The sequence below is a fragment of the Octopus bimaculoides genome, chromosome 21 (genome assembly GCF_046866305.1).
Source record: "Octopus bimaculoides isolate indiv1 chromosome 21, ASM4686630v1, whole genome shotgun sequence".
NCBI classification, from domain to species: Eukaryota; Metazoa; Mollusca; class Cephalopoda; order Octopoda; family Octopodidae; genus Octopus; species Octopus bimaculoides.
In genome coordinates this window covers 11,869,902-11,889,419 of record NC_142948.1, presented here as the reverse complement: position 1 = coordinate 11,889,419, position 19,518 = coordinate 11,869,902, and the positions used below count along the sequence as shown (strand labels likewise).

Below are 19,518 nucleotides of genomic sequence, written 5' to 3'. Positions count from 1 at the left end.
TATATATATATATATATATATATATATATATATATATATATATATATATATATATATATATATATCTATATATATATATATATATATATCTATATATATATATATATATATATCTATATATATATATATATATTAATATCTATATATATATATATATATATATAATATATATATATATATATATATATATATATATATATATATATATATATATATATTATATATATATATATATATATATATATATATATATATATATATATATATATATATATATATATATATATATATATATATATATATATATATATATATATATATATATATATATATATATATATATATATATATATATATATATATATCTATATATATATATATATATATATATATATATATATATATATATATATCTATATATATATATATATATATATATATATATATATATATATATATATATATATATATATATATATATATATATATATATCTATATATATATATATATATATATATATATATATATATATATATATATATATATATATATATCTATATATATATATATATATATCTATATATATATATATATCTATATATATATATATATATATATATATATATATATATATATATATATATATATATATATATATATATATATATATATATATATATATATATATATATATATATATATATATCTATATATATATATATATCTATATATATATATATATATATATATATATATATCTATATATATATATATATATATATATATATATATATATATATATATATATATATATATATATATATATATATATATATATATATATATATATATATATATATATATATCTATATATATATATGTTTGCTGCTAAGGACACAAACAATTTTTTTTTTCTCCGTGTTTTTCTCCTTGTCTCCGTATTCTTTCTGTTGAAGAGCGTAGCTCGAAACGTCAAAGACTTTCCGTATTCCCGAGCGTCATACTAATATATACTTTTGTTATTTACACCACCTGTCCTCGTCTGTTGTTATTATTTGTATATTCTCCCATATATATATATATATATATATATATATATATATATATAAATATATGTACATAGGCACAAGGCCAGTATATATATATATATATATATATATATATATATATAAACGCATACTGTGGCAGTAGCATGATTATTGGAATTAATATCATTGTCTCATAATGATTACGCCAATTAGTTGTTTTGAATGTCAAGGATATTTATTTATAGAACCGTTTTTAATTCTCTATTTTATCTCCTAATTATCTTTAATCGTTAGTTTTCTAGTTTTCTGTATTAATGAATCCTATTAAGCAGAAGCCTAAACAAAAATGCTTTTCTACATTGATAAAAGCATATATCATTATAATATCATTATAATATTGAATAAGTTTGGCATCTATATGATCATTACTTTCTGACATTGGTCCCAGAAGAGATGAATTTCAGAATTTTCTAATAAATAATTAGAAATCCGAATATAAAGGCAGGGAATATACACTGAGAAAATTTCACTCCGATACCCTTTCTTTTTCTTTTCCCTTCCTACTCTCTCAGTAACTGATATAACAACGTTGCTTCGTGTAAAACAGACGTCTGTCTCTAATGGAGGAAGGATACGCCTTAGTAAAGCATTACAAGCATCTCTTTAAGAAACTCGCTTGTTAATAATGCGATTCTTAGTTCGATATCCGTGTGCACTACATTGAACGTGTGACTTGTACCAGCTAGGAAGACACAATATATTTAAGTTGTTATGATTTAGCAGAAGTGTACGGAAGCTCGTCGAATGACGTCTACCCTACATTTTGATTGACAGACCTAATTCTTTCGGCCGTTTGATATCAGTAATCAAACTATGTCTCCTTTCTAACGATTTGCAGCATAAATTTCCTATATTCACATATCTCTTTTTTTTTTCTCCACTTCTATTACCTGCGGAAACAAAATCATAAAACGTAGACGGGCGCTGACAATCGTCATCTGACTTAAACAAAATTCACAAAAATACTATAATGACAATTTGAATAAACATGCCACAAATTACGAATATATAACATCAACGGACTTTTGTCAATGAGTGTTTGTCCATGTAGTCACTCACTCGATTAGAAATACCTACGCTCATTCAGGGTTGACATACATGGGTCTCAACATCAAGAAAACCCACAATTTATATAACTCGATCCACTGGACCGCTAGTAGGAAGTAGTTCCTTTAAGATTCAGATTGTCATGCATCTTTCTATTAGCGTATTACAAGTCACATTTCTAACTCAACATCGATTTCTTTCGAGTTATTATCATACAGTTACATACTTTTAGGGTAAGGAAAATAGCGAAATAGAATAAATCATAATTAAAACCATTTTTTATTATAATTTTAGTAAATTACTATCATGTATTTTTGCTATAATTTTTGTAAATCATTTTTATCGTTTTTAATGCAGTTTTTTTTTACCTTTTGAGTTTTCAAAATATTTGTAATAACTACTTTTGATATTTGGTTTAAAATGCTTTAAAGAAGATAAATAAGTATTCTATAGGATTTCGGAGATTGACTGGTGTATGTAGATAAAGGTCAACATGTATTAAACTATTATTCCTCTGAAAATTTGTTCTAGTTAGTTAGAATAGGGTGGTCTCTACTAAAGGCAACAATATGCCTGGTGTTGACGAACCGGAAGTCGAATTAAATCTACAGTTGAGGTACAGGAGCAGTCAAACGGGTTTGTAAACACTGCTCATCCAAATCTACTAATGCATTTTGAGTGGGCTCATGTATTAAAACAGTAGTGAGGAAACTTATAGACAGCCTTTATAGGATTTGAACACTATACGTCTAATATTGTTTCTGATTCAGGCACAAGCCAGCAATTTCGAAGGGAGGGGTAAATCGATGATACCCACCTCAGTGCTTAACTTGTTCTTATTTTATCGACTCCGAAAGGATGAAAGGCAAAGTGGACCTCACTGGAATTTGTACTCGGAACGTAAAAACGTACGAAATACCACTAAGCATTTTCCCCTGAATTCTAATGATTCTGCTAGCTCACCCCATTTACTATACGTATAATATTAAGCTTAAGTAAAGTGGCAAGCTAGCAGAATCATTACCGTGCCAGGAAAAATGCTGAGTAATATTTCGCCCGTCTTTACGTTCTGAGTTCAAATTCCGCCGAGGTCGACTTCACCTTTCTCCCTTTCGGGGTGGATAAAATAAGTACCAGTTGAACACTGGGGATCGATGTAATCGACTTATCTCCTCACCCGAAATTGCTTACTTTGTGTCAAAATTTAAAAGCAATATTAAGATTAACTGATGTAAGGTGTTACATGTGAATTTGTGACTTATATTATTACCTACTCAAAAGAAATTAAAAAAACAACAAACAAAAAAATTATTGCTAATATCACAAATTTTAGTGAGGTATCAGTCCATAACACCGGTTCAGTGGTTGACTGGGATTAGTTTATATCAATTATATCATTTGCCAAATTGCTGCTTGCGTGTCAGTCCTTGTATCAATTCGACTTTGCCTGAACAGGAGCAGAGTGTATCACACGTCAGGCGTTGAAGTGATTACAGAGCATCGTGACAGGATGTGTTTTGTTCAAAAAACACAACGCAGTACCCGGTCCAGGGAACGAAGCCACGATCTCTCGATCGCAAATATGACACGCTAACCACTAAAACATCCGCCCTCATTTGGGGACTATAATGCAGACCAATATGCATAGGAAGCAATTGGGTGACTTCTTTCATTTCCCAGAAATTTGAATATTTTATTTGCATCAGACTGTACTAAATATAAAAATAGTTTAACACATACAACTGTCCACCGGCATATTATTTCTGCTCAACTACATTCATGTAATAGTGATGCCAATGGGACGAGTGCGGTAACAGTGGATGCTTAACATTATGTAGTATTTAGTTATAGTTGTTTATGTTCTGAGTTCAAAACCCACCAAGGTCGATAATATGCAATTTCGCTTTTATTCAATCACCAGATATTTTATATTCTATATTATTTTTTGATCACGAAATGACGCAGACTTAGAACATTTATAACTGTAACTAAATACCACTGGAAATTTCATCCACTGATGTAATGATTTTGCCAATCCGACATCCTAATTAATGAATCAATTATTATTTCTAAAATACGCCTTGCATTTAGAGAAATATAACTGATAAAATCAGGCCCAGAAAATGACTAGTTTTTCGTTTTAGTAACCCCCAGAAGAAGAATATTTAAGGGGGTCTTGGAATAGAATTTATGACGCATATCGTCATATTTAAATCCGAATTCTACCAATCAAATGCCGTAATTAGTGAATTAATATTGATTTCCAAGACAGACTTAATACTGTAGATTATAGCGTAATGTATAGCTGGTTAATCCAGTCGTATGTAAACTGAAGCCACCTTTGGTGATGTTTAAACTCAGAACGTAATATTCCACATTTAAATACCGCAAAATCCTTTGCCCCATGCTCTACCGATTTTGCCAATATAATGTCTTAATTATGGAATGAAAGAAGCTTCAACTACTTACCTTACTGACTCTGTCTTCTGAAGCATTTCGTTTTGAACTCCAGGTGAACTCTATCAGTGCCACAACAACTGCAAGCGCCAAACCAGCAAGGAGAACTACAAATATGCCGCCCACATTTTCCACACCTAAAGCATTCGCTTTTGATTCCTTTTTGTTTTCATCGCGGTTACATGTACCCGTTGCTTTCCACCACTTGTTATAAAGTTCGTGGATTTTGCCTCCTTCTTGCAATTCTAAAATTGCTAGCGATAGTTTGTCTCGATACGGCGAATCTAATCGTTGAGAAATAAACAGAAGATAAATAATCAAGTTTTAATTATTTTCAAATCAATGTTCAAAGGAAAAACAAAAAAACAGTCAAAACAATTGAACATATAAATGTTACAATAAGTAGAAAAATATCCGTGAAATTTTGAAAACCATCATCTCATTTATTTGTCCTTTTTGGTACAAACTCTAGTATTGTATCAAATTTGAAAATGTTATACAAGTAAACACTTCTTTGCGGTGAACAAAGCCAAATGTTCACCGTTCGTTTTGCAAGCTGAATATATTTATTTCGTTATTGCCCACGAAGGGCTAAACATAGAGGGGACAAACAAGGACAGACAAAGAGATTAAGTCGATTACATCGACCCCTGGACGTAACTGGTAGTTATTTAATCAACCCTGAAAGGATGAAAGGATGAAAGGCAAAGTCTACCTCGGTGGAAATTGAACTCAGAACGTAACGGCAAACGAAATACCGCTAAGCATTTCGTCCGACGTGCTAACAATTCTGCCAATATGGAGGAAAATATTTGGAGAAATTTCAATCCAAGGGAAATAATTCCTGATTCAAATAAATGCAAGGGAGACAATATTACAGCGACAAGATCTGATAAATGAAAAACGAGCTAACTTTTATTTTCTAACATTTTTAATGCACCAAGGCCACGGCAAACATGATTGTACTCCCCTCCATCACAATTACTATTAGTTTCTTTCTATTACGAGTCTCAGTAATAATATTTTTAATTGAATAATTCCATGCACATATTCTTGCATAAATGGATGCAACACTCGCACATGTGCACATTATAGAAAACGCATGTCTGACTGTCTGCCCCCCCCCCCACCTGTCTATCTGTTTGTCTGTGTCTTTTTCTCTATCTGACCATCTCTCTCTCACTCTCTCCTTTTCTGTATATACACTCACAAACACACACATGATACATAGAGAGAGGGGAAGGAAAGAGTGAGGGAGTAGGGACGGAGAGAGAGAGAGAGAGAGAGAGAGAGGTGGCAGACGATCGATCCAGTAACTGACTGATGCTTTAATGAAACATTGAATAGATACTAAAAAAAAACAAAAAGAAAACTGGTTGGCAAAGGAGAGATAGATAGAGAATTGAGTGCACAGCAAAACGGAGAAGATATCGTAAGGTATTCCTCACTTTAACATCTCTCATACTTTTCTGTGCTGACTTGTCAAACCACACCATTAACAACCACGCTAGGTCCACCACCAAGAACGCAGCCATAAAAACATCAACAAAATTAAAAACAAATGCAACAGGAAATGTACATCTGTAATTGTGTGGTATGAAGCGTGCATACCAACCATATGGTTCCTAGTTCAGTCCCTTTGCGTGGCACCTTGGTCAGGTGTCGTCTACTATAGCTTCAGGCCAACCAAAGGCCTGTGAGTGGATGTGGTAGACGGAAAATGAAAGAAGCCCATCGCATATGTATATGTATATATCTAATAGTGCGTGTCTTTGTGTCTATGTTTGTCCTCACCATCACCGCTCGATAACCGGAGTTAGTCTGTTTACTAACCCATAACACAGTCTTTCGGCAAAAGTGATCGATCGAATAAGTACCAGGCTTTAAAAAAAAGTACTGACGTTTCTTCGTTCGACTAAAAATTCTTCAAGGTTGTGCTCCAGCATGACCAGAGTCTAATGACTGAAACAATTTATAGATAAATGTGATAGATAAAAGGTACATGTATAGGCGCAGGATTGGCTGTGTGGTAAGTAGCTTGCTTACCAATCACATGGTTCCGGGTTCAGTCCCACTGCATAGCACCATGGGTAAGTGTCTACTATAGCCTCTGCCCGACCAAAGCCTGAGTGGATTTGGTACACGGAAACTGGAAGAAGCCCGTCGTATATATATATATATATATATATATATATGTGTGTGTGTGTGTGTGTGTGTGTGTGTGTGTTTGTGTCTGTTTGTCCCCACCAACATTGTTTGACAACCGATACTGGTGTGTTTACGTCCGCGTAACTTAGCGGTTCGGCATATCAGACCGATAGAATAAATATTAGGCTTACAAAGAATAAGCTCGGGAGTCGATTTGCTCCAGCATGGCCACAGTCAAATTACTGAAACAAATTAAAGAGTAAAAAAAATTGTTGTTACTCACTCATTGGTGTACCGATTCCATATCCTTTCGTGTCCAAAAGTCCACCGACTTGCATTAATTCACAGTTACGTTGCGTTATATAGTCAATCATTGTTGACTCCATTAAATATGCGTAATTTCCTTCTAAGACGTACTGAATACCTTCATCGTATGTTTTTGTAAAAACTGTTGGTTCTCTACTCTCCATGAAGGCCCACATTCTTTGATAAGTCTCTATCTTGGATTCCTGAATGTACAAAACGTTTGTGTTAAAATGGAAATATGAATTGACTTCAATTAACACTCACACAATCACACAAACACACAGACTGCACAATATATGAATTGATATAAACCATTAGTAAACAGAAAGAAAAAAAAACCTGTTTTAGAGGACCAGGCTACAAACCACGTAGTTAACCTATAGCTAGGTGTGTAATGTAGAGCCTTATCCAGTAAATACAATCAGTGAAGATTATTTCATGAGTAGTAAATGGAATATAAAAAAAGTCGGGATGTATGAGAATACATTTATTTCACTAGTTGATATCCATAGCATGTTGGCCGTTTCGCGAAACGGCCGCCATTCTATGGGTATCAACTGGCTAAATAAATATATTCATCTCATACCTCCTGACCATACCATTTCATACCTCCTGACCTTCGTATTATATACATCAAGTCGTTCTTACGTTATTGTTAACATGTGACCCAATACAACCTGTTGCTTTGTGTGGGTGTGTGAAAGTGCATGGCTTAGTGGTAAGGTGGTGCATTCACGATTGCGAGATTGTGCTTTCAATTTCCAGACCGGGCGTTGAGTTGCGTTCTTGAGCAAAAAACTTCATTTCACGTCGCTCTGCGTGATTTCGTCATTTCGTCATTTGACATGCGGCACGTCGTGAACCTGTACAGGTAATGTCGATTTGATGGAGGGAGTGATCTTACGTGAACACAAACATTTGATCACTATAAAGATATCATCAGGGGAGTCCATGTTATACATATATTGTTCTGATGATAATTCTCTGGATTGTAGTAGAGTAAATTGCAAATTATAAAATGTAATTGTTTTTAAATTTTATTCTGGAACAATCTAGAGAATTATCATTCGTAAGCCGCTTTATTTGCAATACGAAACTCCTCATCCTTGACTCCCCGTGCAAATTCTGCCGGAATTGATAATAACTAACAAACAATGTACGTGTGTATGCATATATGAACGTGTGGGAACACAGGGATAAATGTAGAGTACAAAATATGAAAGGAAAACTGTTCTATCGCCCCGGCGTGTGTGAATTGATGTATGAAATAAGCATGTTCCTTCTTCCTTCAATCTCCTGAAAAATGGTTCTGTTTGAGAAGCGAAATAACAATATTCAGCACTTGAATAACGCTTGAATTTTTGAATTATTATAACGGTAGTTCTTTCGATAGACTTTGTAAAGCATTTTGCTGTGTCTGTGCTAAGTCATTACGCCGATAATAATGATACAAGCACAGGTTCAGTTACACTTCGTATTGTTAGTCAGTTGGTCACCACCCAACTAAGTAATCGTTCGCTTGTTGAATGGGTTCGTTTATGCAATTTATCGATTCTTTGCTAGTTGAAGTTCCTTCGTAGTGTTCGGGATCTTTTTAAAGACCAACAAAGAACCGAGTGATTGTTTAAACCAAAACATTAAATAAATAAACGATCGAGATTAGTAAATTGTTTAGACACTTAACGAATTGACTAGCAATAGTGAAGTGGAACTGAACTTGTGCGCGTGTTGCTACTATTATTGGCAGAATGACCCTCCAAAATAATAATAATAATAATCATAATTATCATAATAATAAGAAGAAGAGCGTCAACAGATTCAACAAGGCATTTCTTACAACTCTCGAACAAGTAAAGGTAAAAGAACGGAACATTTCTGAAGAGAAAGACAAATACAAACATGGGATAAAGAAAATGTATTTCTTACCTGAAAGAAAGTCATAGTTGATCCGCCAACGAGTGTCCCATAGGATATCTCAGTCTGCTTGGCCAAATCCTCGGCACTTTCGATAGGGGATACCATACGTTCCACTGTAAGAAACGCCGCAAGGTTGGCTGTGTATGACGAAATGATAATCAGTGTGAAAAACCACCAAATTCCGCCTACAATACGGGTGGACACAGCTCTTGGGTTGATATCTGAACCCTGTTGCATCAATGTTCCCACAGTAAACCAGAAACTGTTTGATAATGTAAATGAATTCATAACAGTATCTGCATCTTGGTTACAAGGATGTGGATTGTACCATTCGTAGGGGCTAAATCTGGCTAAAATGAATATTGTAAAGCTGACGACAAGGTAGGCAGCGATTACGTACAACCATATCTCTATGGCTAGTGGATTCAGAAAAGAAAATAACCCTGGTTTTTCACGTTTTGGAACTTTAAATAGGATACTAATTCCGAGGTTGAGAAAAGGTTTGGTAAAATCGATAACTTGCTCCCTTATGTAACTGATGCTAAGACCTGCCACTGCTAAATCGGCTTTCTGAAATAGAAAATGAAAAAAAGAAAAGTTATATATATGATCGTTAATGATAATAACAATAATAATAATAATTAATAAAAATGATAATAATTAATAGTTATAATTAATAATAATAATAATAATAATAATAATTAATAGTTATAATTAATAATAAAATAATAACAATTAATAATAAAAATAATAATAATAATAAATAAAAATAATAATGATGACAAATAATAATAATAAAAAATGATGATAAAAAGTGATAATAAATGATAATAAAAAATGATAATAAATGATAATAATAAAAATAACAATGATAATACATAATAAAATAGTCATAATAATTAATAATAATAATAGTCATAATAAATCGCATCGAAGCCATTAACACCCTGGAATTTCGAGTAGTCCAATGTAGTTTTAACATCATTAACTGGAATCTTATAGAACTGTAACGCCTGGACAAGAACACAAGAAAACTACTAAGAGGAATGATCACATTCTATAGTCAAGGAAGCTTGCGAATTCGCAGGGGATCTTGGCATTAATTGTTAAATATTTGAAGAGCCTGAAACCACTGCCACAAACAAGCAAAATGGACTTCAAAAATGAAGAAGCAGAAACAAAATGAGGTGCGGTGGAGCCAGAAACCTCTGCATGGACAGTATATAGTTTGAAATCAAAATGCTGTTGTAGATCAAGTAACAACTCGTCAGTGGCTGAGAAGTTCAGGATTGAATACAGAGACTGAAGGTTTCATATTGGCGGCACAAGATCAAAGCTTGCTCACAAACGAAGGAAAAAAAGAAACTACCAGGCTAACGTTCTTTAAAACGGTTCTGCAGATTCTAACACATTTGAAGAAACAATAGACCATCACCTCTGGGCATGTCTTGTGCTGACACGAAACGAATACATATATCGCTAGGACAGTATTTACACTGAAAGATATGTAAGAACAACACCCTGGTATGAACATCACCCTGAGCCAGTCGTTGAAGGTAAAAATGTCTCTATCCTCTGGGGTTTTCCAGTCAAAACTGACAGACCGATCGAGGGTAACCGACCAGACATAGTTATTAAAGACGGAGAAGAAAATAATTGTACACTAATAGATGTAAGTGATCCCTCTGGTAAAAATATACCTGTCAAGGAATTTGACAAAGTAAGTAAATATGAGGACCAGGAATTGAAATACAAAGGATATGGCATTTAAAACGAGAATCGTTCCTATTCGCGCGCTCGCGCCAGCACACAGACACACATACAAGTACACACGCACACATACAGAATAAGCATCGAATATGTAGTTTTATATAAGTTAGCAATAGCTGCAGATATGGAAGAAAAGAATATAGTTAATTTAAATTAATTGCATATATAATTTTATATAATTTAAAAAACTCAAATGAGAAAGCGTAAATTAAATGTCTCACTGCATATATTATGCATCTAAAGAAATCATAGATGAGCTCTACAGGGACATAACTGGAAATAATTTTGTAGAGTTGTCTCCCATGAAAATATTTTTCTCTTTTTTTTTTTTGGTTTTAAGTAATTCAACAAATATTCTTTTATTTGTTTCAGTCATTTGACTGCGGCCATGCTGGAGCACCGCCGTTAGTCAAGCAAATTGACCCCAGGACTTTTTGTAAGCCTTGTACTTATTCTATCGGTCTCTTTTGCTGAAACCTTAAGTTACGGGAACGTAACCACACCAACATCGGTTATCAAATGATGGTGGGGTCAAACACAGACATACACACACAGACACACACACACACATACATACACACACACACACACACACACACACACACACACACACACACACACACACGATGGGCTTCTTTCAGTTTCCGCCTACCAAATCCATTCCAAAGACTACAGTAAAAGACACTTGACCAAGGTGCCACGCAGACACTCCTGCGCCTGTCATAGCCATCCCTGCGCATATTAATGAAAATAATATTTTGCGTATATCGTAAAACGTTTCGTTGACGGTCTTTCACCTTGTGCTTAACATTCTACTGTACTTTATGAATAGAGAAGCGTATCACTTGTAATCGTATAATGTACCTGAATGATGGAAGACTCATATATGTTCTAATGGAATATGCATTGTACTAATGTTATTTATCTAATTTCATCGGCTGAAATGAGAAACCCATTGGTTATACAGACATAGTGGAGGCGCAAAGGCCCAGTGGTTAGGGCAGCGTTCTCGTGGTCATAGGATCACAGTTTCGATTACCAGACCGAGCGTTGTGAGTGTTTATTAAGCGAAAACACCTAAAGCTCCACGAGGCTCCGGCAGGGGATGGTGGTGAACCCTGTTGAACTCTTTCACCACAACTTTCTCTCACTCTTTCTTCCTGTTTCTGTTGTGCCTGTAATTCAAAGGGTCAGCCTTGTCACACTGTGTCACGCTGAATATCCCCGAGAACTACGTTAAGGGTACACGTGTCTGTGGAGTGTTCAGCCACTTGCACGTTAATTTCACGAGCAGGCTGTTCCGTTGATCGGATCATCCGGAACCCTCGTCGTCGTAAGCGACGGAGTGCCAACAACAATACAGACATAAACACACACCACACATACTCACACACACACACATACATATAATAGTGTGTATTATATGTATATTTGTGTGTGTGGCTTTAATTTCTCTGTGTGTATTGGTATATCCCAGAGTATGGTTGCCTTCCCATTTTCTGTGACCTTTTCTGGCGTGTGCTCAAACTATCTTTTTTCATTTGATATTCCATGGGGCTGGCATAACATCCAGTTTATATAGGTCCCAACTCTGTCGTGTCTGTGAATATATTCCTTATTATTGTTGTTGTTATTATTATTATCATCATTATTATTATTATGTAAATTATTATTAATGCGGTAAGATGGAAGAATCGTTTACCCGCTGGTTAAATTCCTCGCAGCACATCGTCCTTGTTTACCTGCTATGTTCAAATGTCGTAGAGGTCGACTTTGCTTTCCAAGATTTCAGGGGTTGAAGAAATAAGTACCAGTTGAACACTGGAGTAATCGATTAGGATCCTCCCACGAAATTTCAGCCCCCGTCTTTTTTTTTTTTTTTTTTCAATATTTTGGCAATTATGGAGATCAATAAAACATGTTTTAAGTTATAAGAAATAAATGGTGAAGGAGCGTAGCATGTTTCTCTGCTAATAACATTATAATATTTATTTGATGCATATTGATAGGATGCACTAACGCATACCAAACAGAACATGCCCTACATATATTTCCTCGATTCTATGTTGTCTGTTCATGCAGCGCATGCTCTTGTACAAACAATTGAACACACAAACACACACACACGCAGAAGCCTTCCTCAGACATATGTACATAGCTACATAATGAAATAATTCTTTAGCATGAGTCTATGATCTACAAGAAAAGAAATCCATTGACCGTTTGAAGATCTGCCAGAGGCGATAGTGATAAATGTGTAAACAAACCGAAGCCATCACTCTTTCTTTTTTTTTTTTCTTCTTATGTCTCTGTTTCTCTGTGTGTATCACTCATTTTAACTTTCTATACTTCACTATTGAAGTGGGGTAGGGAGAGAAAGAGACACAGGGACAAACAAGAAGAGAGAGAGAGAGAGAGAGAGATAGAAGGTATGAGAGAGAATGGGGGAATCTGTGCTTGAGAAAGACGAAAGACGGAAATTAACGAGTCAAAGTACAGGAAAAACATATGTCTGTCCATGGTTTGCTAATGCCACGCCATTTCAACGCTTGGTTTCATTTCATTATTATTATTATTATTATTATTATTATTATTATTATTATTATTATTCAGTAGTTTTATTTTTATAACGTGCTTTCACTTCACTACCGAGCGCAGCTCTGTGTGCCTTGGGTATGTGCTGTGGTTTGCTGTGATGCTCTTATGGTTACTGTATTGAAAGTGTTTTGCGTAGGATGTGTGCAGTGCTCAGTAGTGCAATTTTCTGTATGTTATATATAGTTGTAAATCCTGGTGTGTTTTTTTATGTACTTGTCTGAATATTTTTTTATTATACCTAAGGCACCTACTATGATATGAATTGATATTATTGTTATCATTATTATTATTATTATTATTATTATTATTATTATTAAGACAGTGAGTTGGCAGAATCGTTAGCACGCCGATTGAAATGCTTAGCGGTATTTCGTCTGTCGCTACGTTCTGAGGTGAAATTCCGCCGAAGTCGGCTTTGCCTTTTATCCTTTCGAAGTCGATAAATTAAGTACCATTGAAACGCTGGGATCGATGTAATCAACTTATCCCCTCCACTCAAAATGGCTGCCCTTGTGGCAAAATTTGAAACCATTATCATTATTATTATTGTTATTATTTCTTAATAGGGTTGTGTGTGTTTCTGATGGCTATGGCCGTTATTTCTCAAAATATATATTATAAGCACTTTTCCTCGGTGATGGCGAGTAATAATAATAATAACACTGTATATGATTTTCGAATGTGTTTTTCTAGTAAGCTTCACGGCAGAGGCCATTCACTCTCTCTCTCTCAGACACACATGTATACACACATGTTTATGCTCATATTTTTGTGTGCATGTGTATATGTGTATACATGTTGCATGAAAACTATTTCATTCTTACTCTCTTCTCTCCATATCAACCAATCTATAATGCCTGTATATCTCATAAAGACGAGCTGCATCCATCCACACGCGTTATTCTCATGTAGTTTTATGACAACGATTTACCTCTGCGCTCCATCTGTCTTGACCATCGTAATTACGCTAGCAGTTACCCCATTACGGCGACCGTAACATTTTTCTCATAAAACGGCATGCTGATTGGGTATCCAGATTTTAGTGTAAGTCAGTGGTGCGCATAAAGAGGTCATAAATACACCATTTTGTTCCCTTACACCTTATGTTTACGTACAAACGCGTAAATATGTATATGCATCAAAACAAATGGTTCTTCGTCGGTTTTGACGATGATCATACACTTGTTCTATTACGTATCCGACAGTATTTTTTTCCGTCAATACTAATCTCAAGGGACCAAATTCCTTTGGGTGGAATGTGGTGCCACTATTCCTGGGCATTCCTCAAAAATATTTGTCACTCCCCGGCTGTTGTGCCTAGAATGTAGACGCCGAGTGCGCGCTCGTAGGATTTTCGTTTTCGTGCAAGATGACCGGATGCATTGATCAGAGACAAACTCATGTCTCATTACCAGTGGTGATGAACTTCATTGAAATCTGGGTCGTAGTTTGTACAGTCCAGCATGCACTGAGCGATTTGCATGAAGAGCTGCTCTGCTAGCATCATGGGAACGGATTTTTCTTACACTCTCTGCCTGCACAAATCTTCCGTTATAATGGAATGTACTGAGTCTGTGCTTATTCCCAGTTTGTGAGCAATTTCCTGGACTTTACGCGACACTCTGTCATGACTAGTTGCTGAATCTTCTCGATTGGCTCCTTGTTTCGGCTTGTGGGTGGCCTGCCTGAGCGTGCTTCGCTCTCCGCTGAGTTGCGGCCATGTTAGAAGCAGTTGTACCTCTTCTTGATCTGAGTTTTTCCCATGCCATCATCGCCAAAGGCTTGCTTAATCTTCTAGATGGTGTGAGCAAGATTTTTACAAAACTTGATGTAATTTCTCTCGTCGATGCGTTTGGTGAAAACGAAAGTCCGTCGAGTGTGCACTAAACGTCTGTACTCTAAACGTAGCAACCGGAACCTGACGCGGACTATGGCGCGAACTTTTTTAAGCATGACGTCAACGTCCATCCAGAGAATTTTGTCCACAATGCATTAGTTTTAGGAAGAAAAAACAGTCAGAACACACTTCATATAACAGTCTATATGCCGGGATAATAGGCACACACAATCAACCTGATTCAGGGTTAGTAATTTTTTTTATTGGTAAAATGCATCTAACGGACATACGCATTTTTTCAAGTAGAGACAACATATATGCATCCAAATGCAAAAGAATCTCCATGAGTGTACACGCATGAAAATGTGTGTGTGTCTTAATGTGTCTGTATGTTTACAGTCGCATAGATTTTCATATATATATATATATATATATATATATATATATATATTAGCTCAAAGAATTATGTATACGAATACAACACAATGACACAAATACACACGCATCTATCTATCTATCTATCTATCTATCTATCTATCTATCTATCTATCAATCTGTTTCTGTCTGCCTGTCTATCTGTTTCTGTTTGTGCTTTTCTCTCTTTATATATATATATATGTATATATATATATGGAGAGAGAGAGACACCGAAAGCATCAATATATTTAACTGCAAATAATCAAATAATAAAAGTTCTCAGTTAGTGAAACTTAGTAGATTGTAGTATTCTTTATGCTTTTATATATTTTAAGTATGAAGCGAAATCTTCTTTGCGTACACATGTACTTAATATCTCTTTTAACTTCCATTGCTGACAATTTATTTCTATCTTCTTCTCTACCTCCATCCGGTAATCTTTAATTAGTTTCTATTTCATAGTAATTTATGAAGTTTTTACTTTGTTTTCCTTTCTTTTTATCTTTATTCCTGTATTCATATCTTCAGATTTTGTGTATGTATTTTACATACTTTTTGCGTTTGAACAATTTTTATGATTGTATACCCTAGAATAATGATTAGAGAAATAGTCTCAGCAAAATTCGATCAGAACACTCAGCCCCCTGTCGATTATTTGCAGTTATTTATTGATTCTGTATAGGTTTTAAAATGGAAATAAGAAAAACTTATTCGCTTCTGCGATATGCACTCGAGATTTTGAATTTTATACTATCATGCTACCACGAAACAGTGGTAAGCTAGAACAGCTTAAATACTAGAACAGGAGCAATAATAATAATATTAATAGTAATAATAATAATCATAATAATAATAATAATAATAATAATGGTTTCAAATCTTGCTCCAAGGCCAGCAATTTCGCAGGTAAGTCGATTACATCGACACCAATGTTCACCTGGTACTTAATTTATCGACCCCGAAAAGATGAAAGTCAAATTTAACCTCGGCGGTGTTTGAACTCAGAACGTGAAGATAGACGAAATGCCGCTAAGCTATTTTCCCGGCGTGCTCACGATTCTGCCAGCTCGTCGCTTCCCTAATGAAAATGATCATTATTGTTTGTCGTATATGCACAAAGCCTGAAATTCTGTTCAACTGCTACTTATTTTATCGATCGCGAAAAGATGAGACAGATTCAGCCCCACTGCAATTTCAAATAATAATAATAGTAATAATAATAATCCTTTCTACTGGAGGCACAAGGCCCCAGATTTGTTGGGGGTGGACACTAGTCCATTATATCGATCCTAGTATTTCACTGTACTTAATTTATCGATTCGAAAGGATAAAAGGCAAGGTCGGCCTCAGTAGAATTTGCATTCCGAATTGGAGTGACGCTAAGCATTCCGTCCAGCGTGCTAACGATTTTGTCAGCTCACCGCCTTAATAGTAATAATAATAATAATAATAATAATAAGGTATGTGAAATAGAAAGTATTAGCATAGATTTAAAATTGTAGGCAAATTTGTAAGATATTGTAAATATAAAAAAAAAATCGCTGTCTTTATTTTTGTGTAGAAACTAAATTTATTTGAAATGCTGAAAACGTTGATTTACACGGTTAATTTGCATATTTATTTTCTTGGCGATATTTTGTTATATAACTTTCCTTTTTGGAGTTTTATCTTCTTTTTTTTTATTTCTATTTATTTTTACTTCCTCTTTCTTTCTCTTTCTTTTCCTGCCTTTTTGTTTGTTCCACTTTTATTATTCCTTCTTTTATTTCCTCATTTCATTTTGTCTTCGAGGCCCACCAGCTCGCGTCTGGGTAGAATTGGTATTGTTCCTGTCATTTTGGCTATTTAAAGAAAAGACATAATCATGTACACCCCAACACATTTTTTACATTCTCCCCATCCTTGCCGTCGTAGCAGCAGCAGCAGCAACCGTTGTTGTGGTATTAATAATAGTAGTAGTGGTAGGAGTTGTTACTGCTTTTGTTTTCTTCCAATTTCTATTTGTACTTCCCAATTATCTTATTTTTCTCATTATTATTATTATTATTATTATTATTATTATTATTATTATTATTCATTTTATTAACTGGACTAATTGAATGAAAATTCAGAATTCATTGGAAACGTCTTGCACTGGTTAACTTCATACGGCTTTCGATATAATTCAATTAACTGTAGAAACCAATCCGGATACAAAATTAAAAAAAAAAAAAAGCGAAAAAAAATAAATAAAAATTAAAACTAAATACGCCACTACTCCCATCACCTTCAACACCACACCCAGAACGAAAAGTAAAGAAGTTATAACATGTCTACAAAGAAAATAATTAAACGGAGTAAAAACAAAAGAAAGAAACAAGACCATGATGATTTCTTTCTTTTCTTATAATAAATGTTTCTTAAAAAGACCAATTGATGACACTGGCTGTTAGACTAGATCTCCCAGTCACGCTTACTCTTGAAAAAAAAATCCGAGGTTCAATCCGATGTATTGCAATGGAAACCGACTAAACGGCACTACGAGGCCGAGAATTCGAGACAGTACTTCATTTTGTATATTTAAATGCGATTATGTATTTCAATGGTACGTAGATTTTAACCCTTTACATCCCATAATTCTATTAACTCGAATTTTCTTTATGAAACTTTGATTTCTAGCATAAAACAGCCTTAGAAACACAATGGAATGATCAAAATAGCATTTCAAAATAACATTTTAAATAGAATTAAGCGAGATATTGGGTGAGCAATCAGCAAACTTCATTTGAATATCAGAGAAATATACCTAGTAGATATAGTAAAAAGGTTAGATATGTGTAAATATTGACTTGTAATTTGTAATTTTTAAGTGATCTCATATGAGATCACTGGTAGGTAATGGGTTAAGGTGAAGAACCTAAAAATGGCAGGACAAGGACCCAGGGAAGCTGTTAATAGTGAGATATTTTGATGGAAGTAGGGTTTTATTACTGAGTGTATTTTGACGCTGGGAGGATAATACGGATGTGTACATTTTCAAACTGGTAATTTATCATACTGCAAAGGAATTAATGATAGGTTAATATCAATAATATGTATATAGGAAAGTTAGCAAGATATTAACGGTGAGAATTTAAAATGTATATCATGTAGATTTTGATATAACAATATTTTAAAGGGAGGGAAGGGAAAATAGTTATGAGGAAAAATATATTAATATTCAATATTTTGTAAAATTTAATGGCTGCAAAAACATCCATAGTCAAAAAGTGTTGATGGAATCTTAGCATACAGAGTGGGAAATTAGTAACCGTTGCAACGTTTTATTATTATGACTACATTAATATTGGTAAAATATTATAGGTTTTCGGAATATATTGATAGTGATATTATATTAAAGGCGGGAGAATAATGACGATGTGAGTATATTAATTTCGGCAATGGGGTTAAATATCTAAGGGTGCCAGTTTAAATGAATTTATCGATATTTTGTCTTCATTTACTTAATGTCTTGTGATGATGGCATTTTTAATTATGATGACTGGTAAATAGGATAATGATATCTCACAGACAAAGGGCTTGATACATACTAAAAGAAATATACCATGACACGCGAAGAGACACAGAAATATACATTCGAATGCATATATATCCATACATATAAATATATATATATATATATATATATCTTTACACATACACGCACACATAGTATAGGGTGAGAGTAGGAGATAGATATATAAAAAGACAGAGAGAGAGAGAGAGGGGGGAGAACGAGACAAAGCGATACAGAGACAGATGATTGATGACGGCCCAAATCGAAATAACGAATCAGAGAAATTGGCAGCTGCTACTGATATAATGAAATATATACAAACGAAAGTATGGTTCTTCTTACGTCTTAGTACATCCAAGATGTAATACAGAGATACACACACACACACACACCTACA

The 19,518-nt window shown here is 34.1% G+C and overlaps 1 protein-coding gene and 1 long non-coding RNA gene across 3 annotated transcripts in view; one reads left to right on the top strand and one right to left on the bottom strand.

The window, feature by feature from the left end:
* The window catches only part of LOC149131493 (uncharacterized), a 135,725-nt gene that overhangs the window by 65,560 nt on the left and 50,647 nt on the right, over positions 1–19,518 (top strand). The gene's annotated exons all lie outside the window — the stretch shown is intronic.
* The window catches only part of LOC106883108 (glutamate receptor ionotropic, kainate 2-like), a 251,853-nt gene continuing 234,833 nt past the window's right edge, over positions 2,499–19,518 (bottom strand). For both annotated transcript variants that reach the window (XM_089338811.1, XM_089338813.1), the window contains exons 10-12: positions 8,974–9,534; positions 7,025–7,250; positions 2,499–4,877 (exon numbers count right to left, since the gene is read on the bottom strand). In XM_089338811.1, coding sequence (XP_089194937.1) covers positions 4,594–4,877; positions 7,025–7,250; positions 8,974–9,534 — 1,071 coding nt within the window. In that variant the 3' untranslated portion in view covers positions 2,499–4,593. The remainder of the gene's footprint in view (positions 4,878–7,024; positions 7,251–8,973; positions 9,535–19,518) is intronic.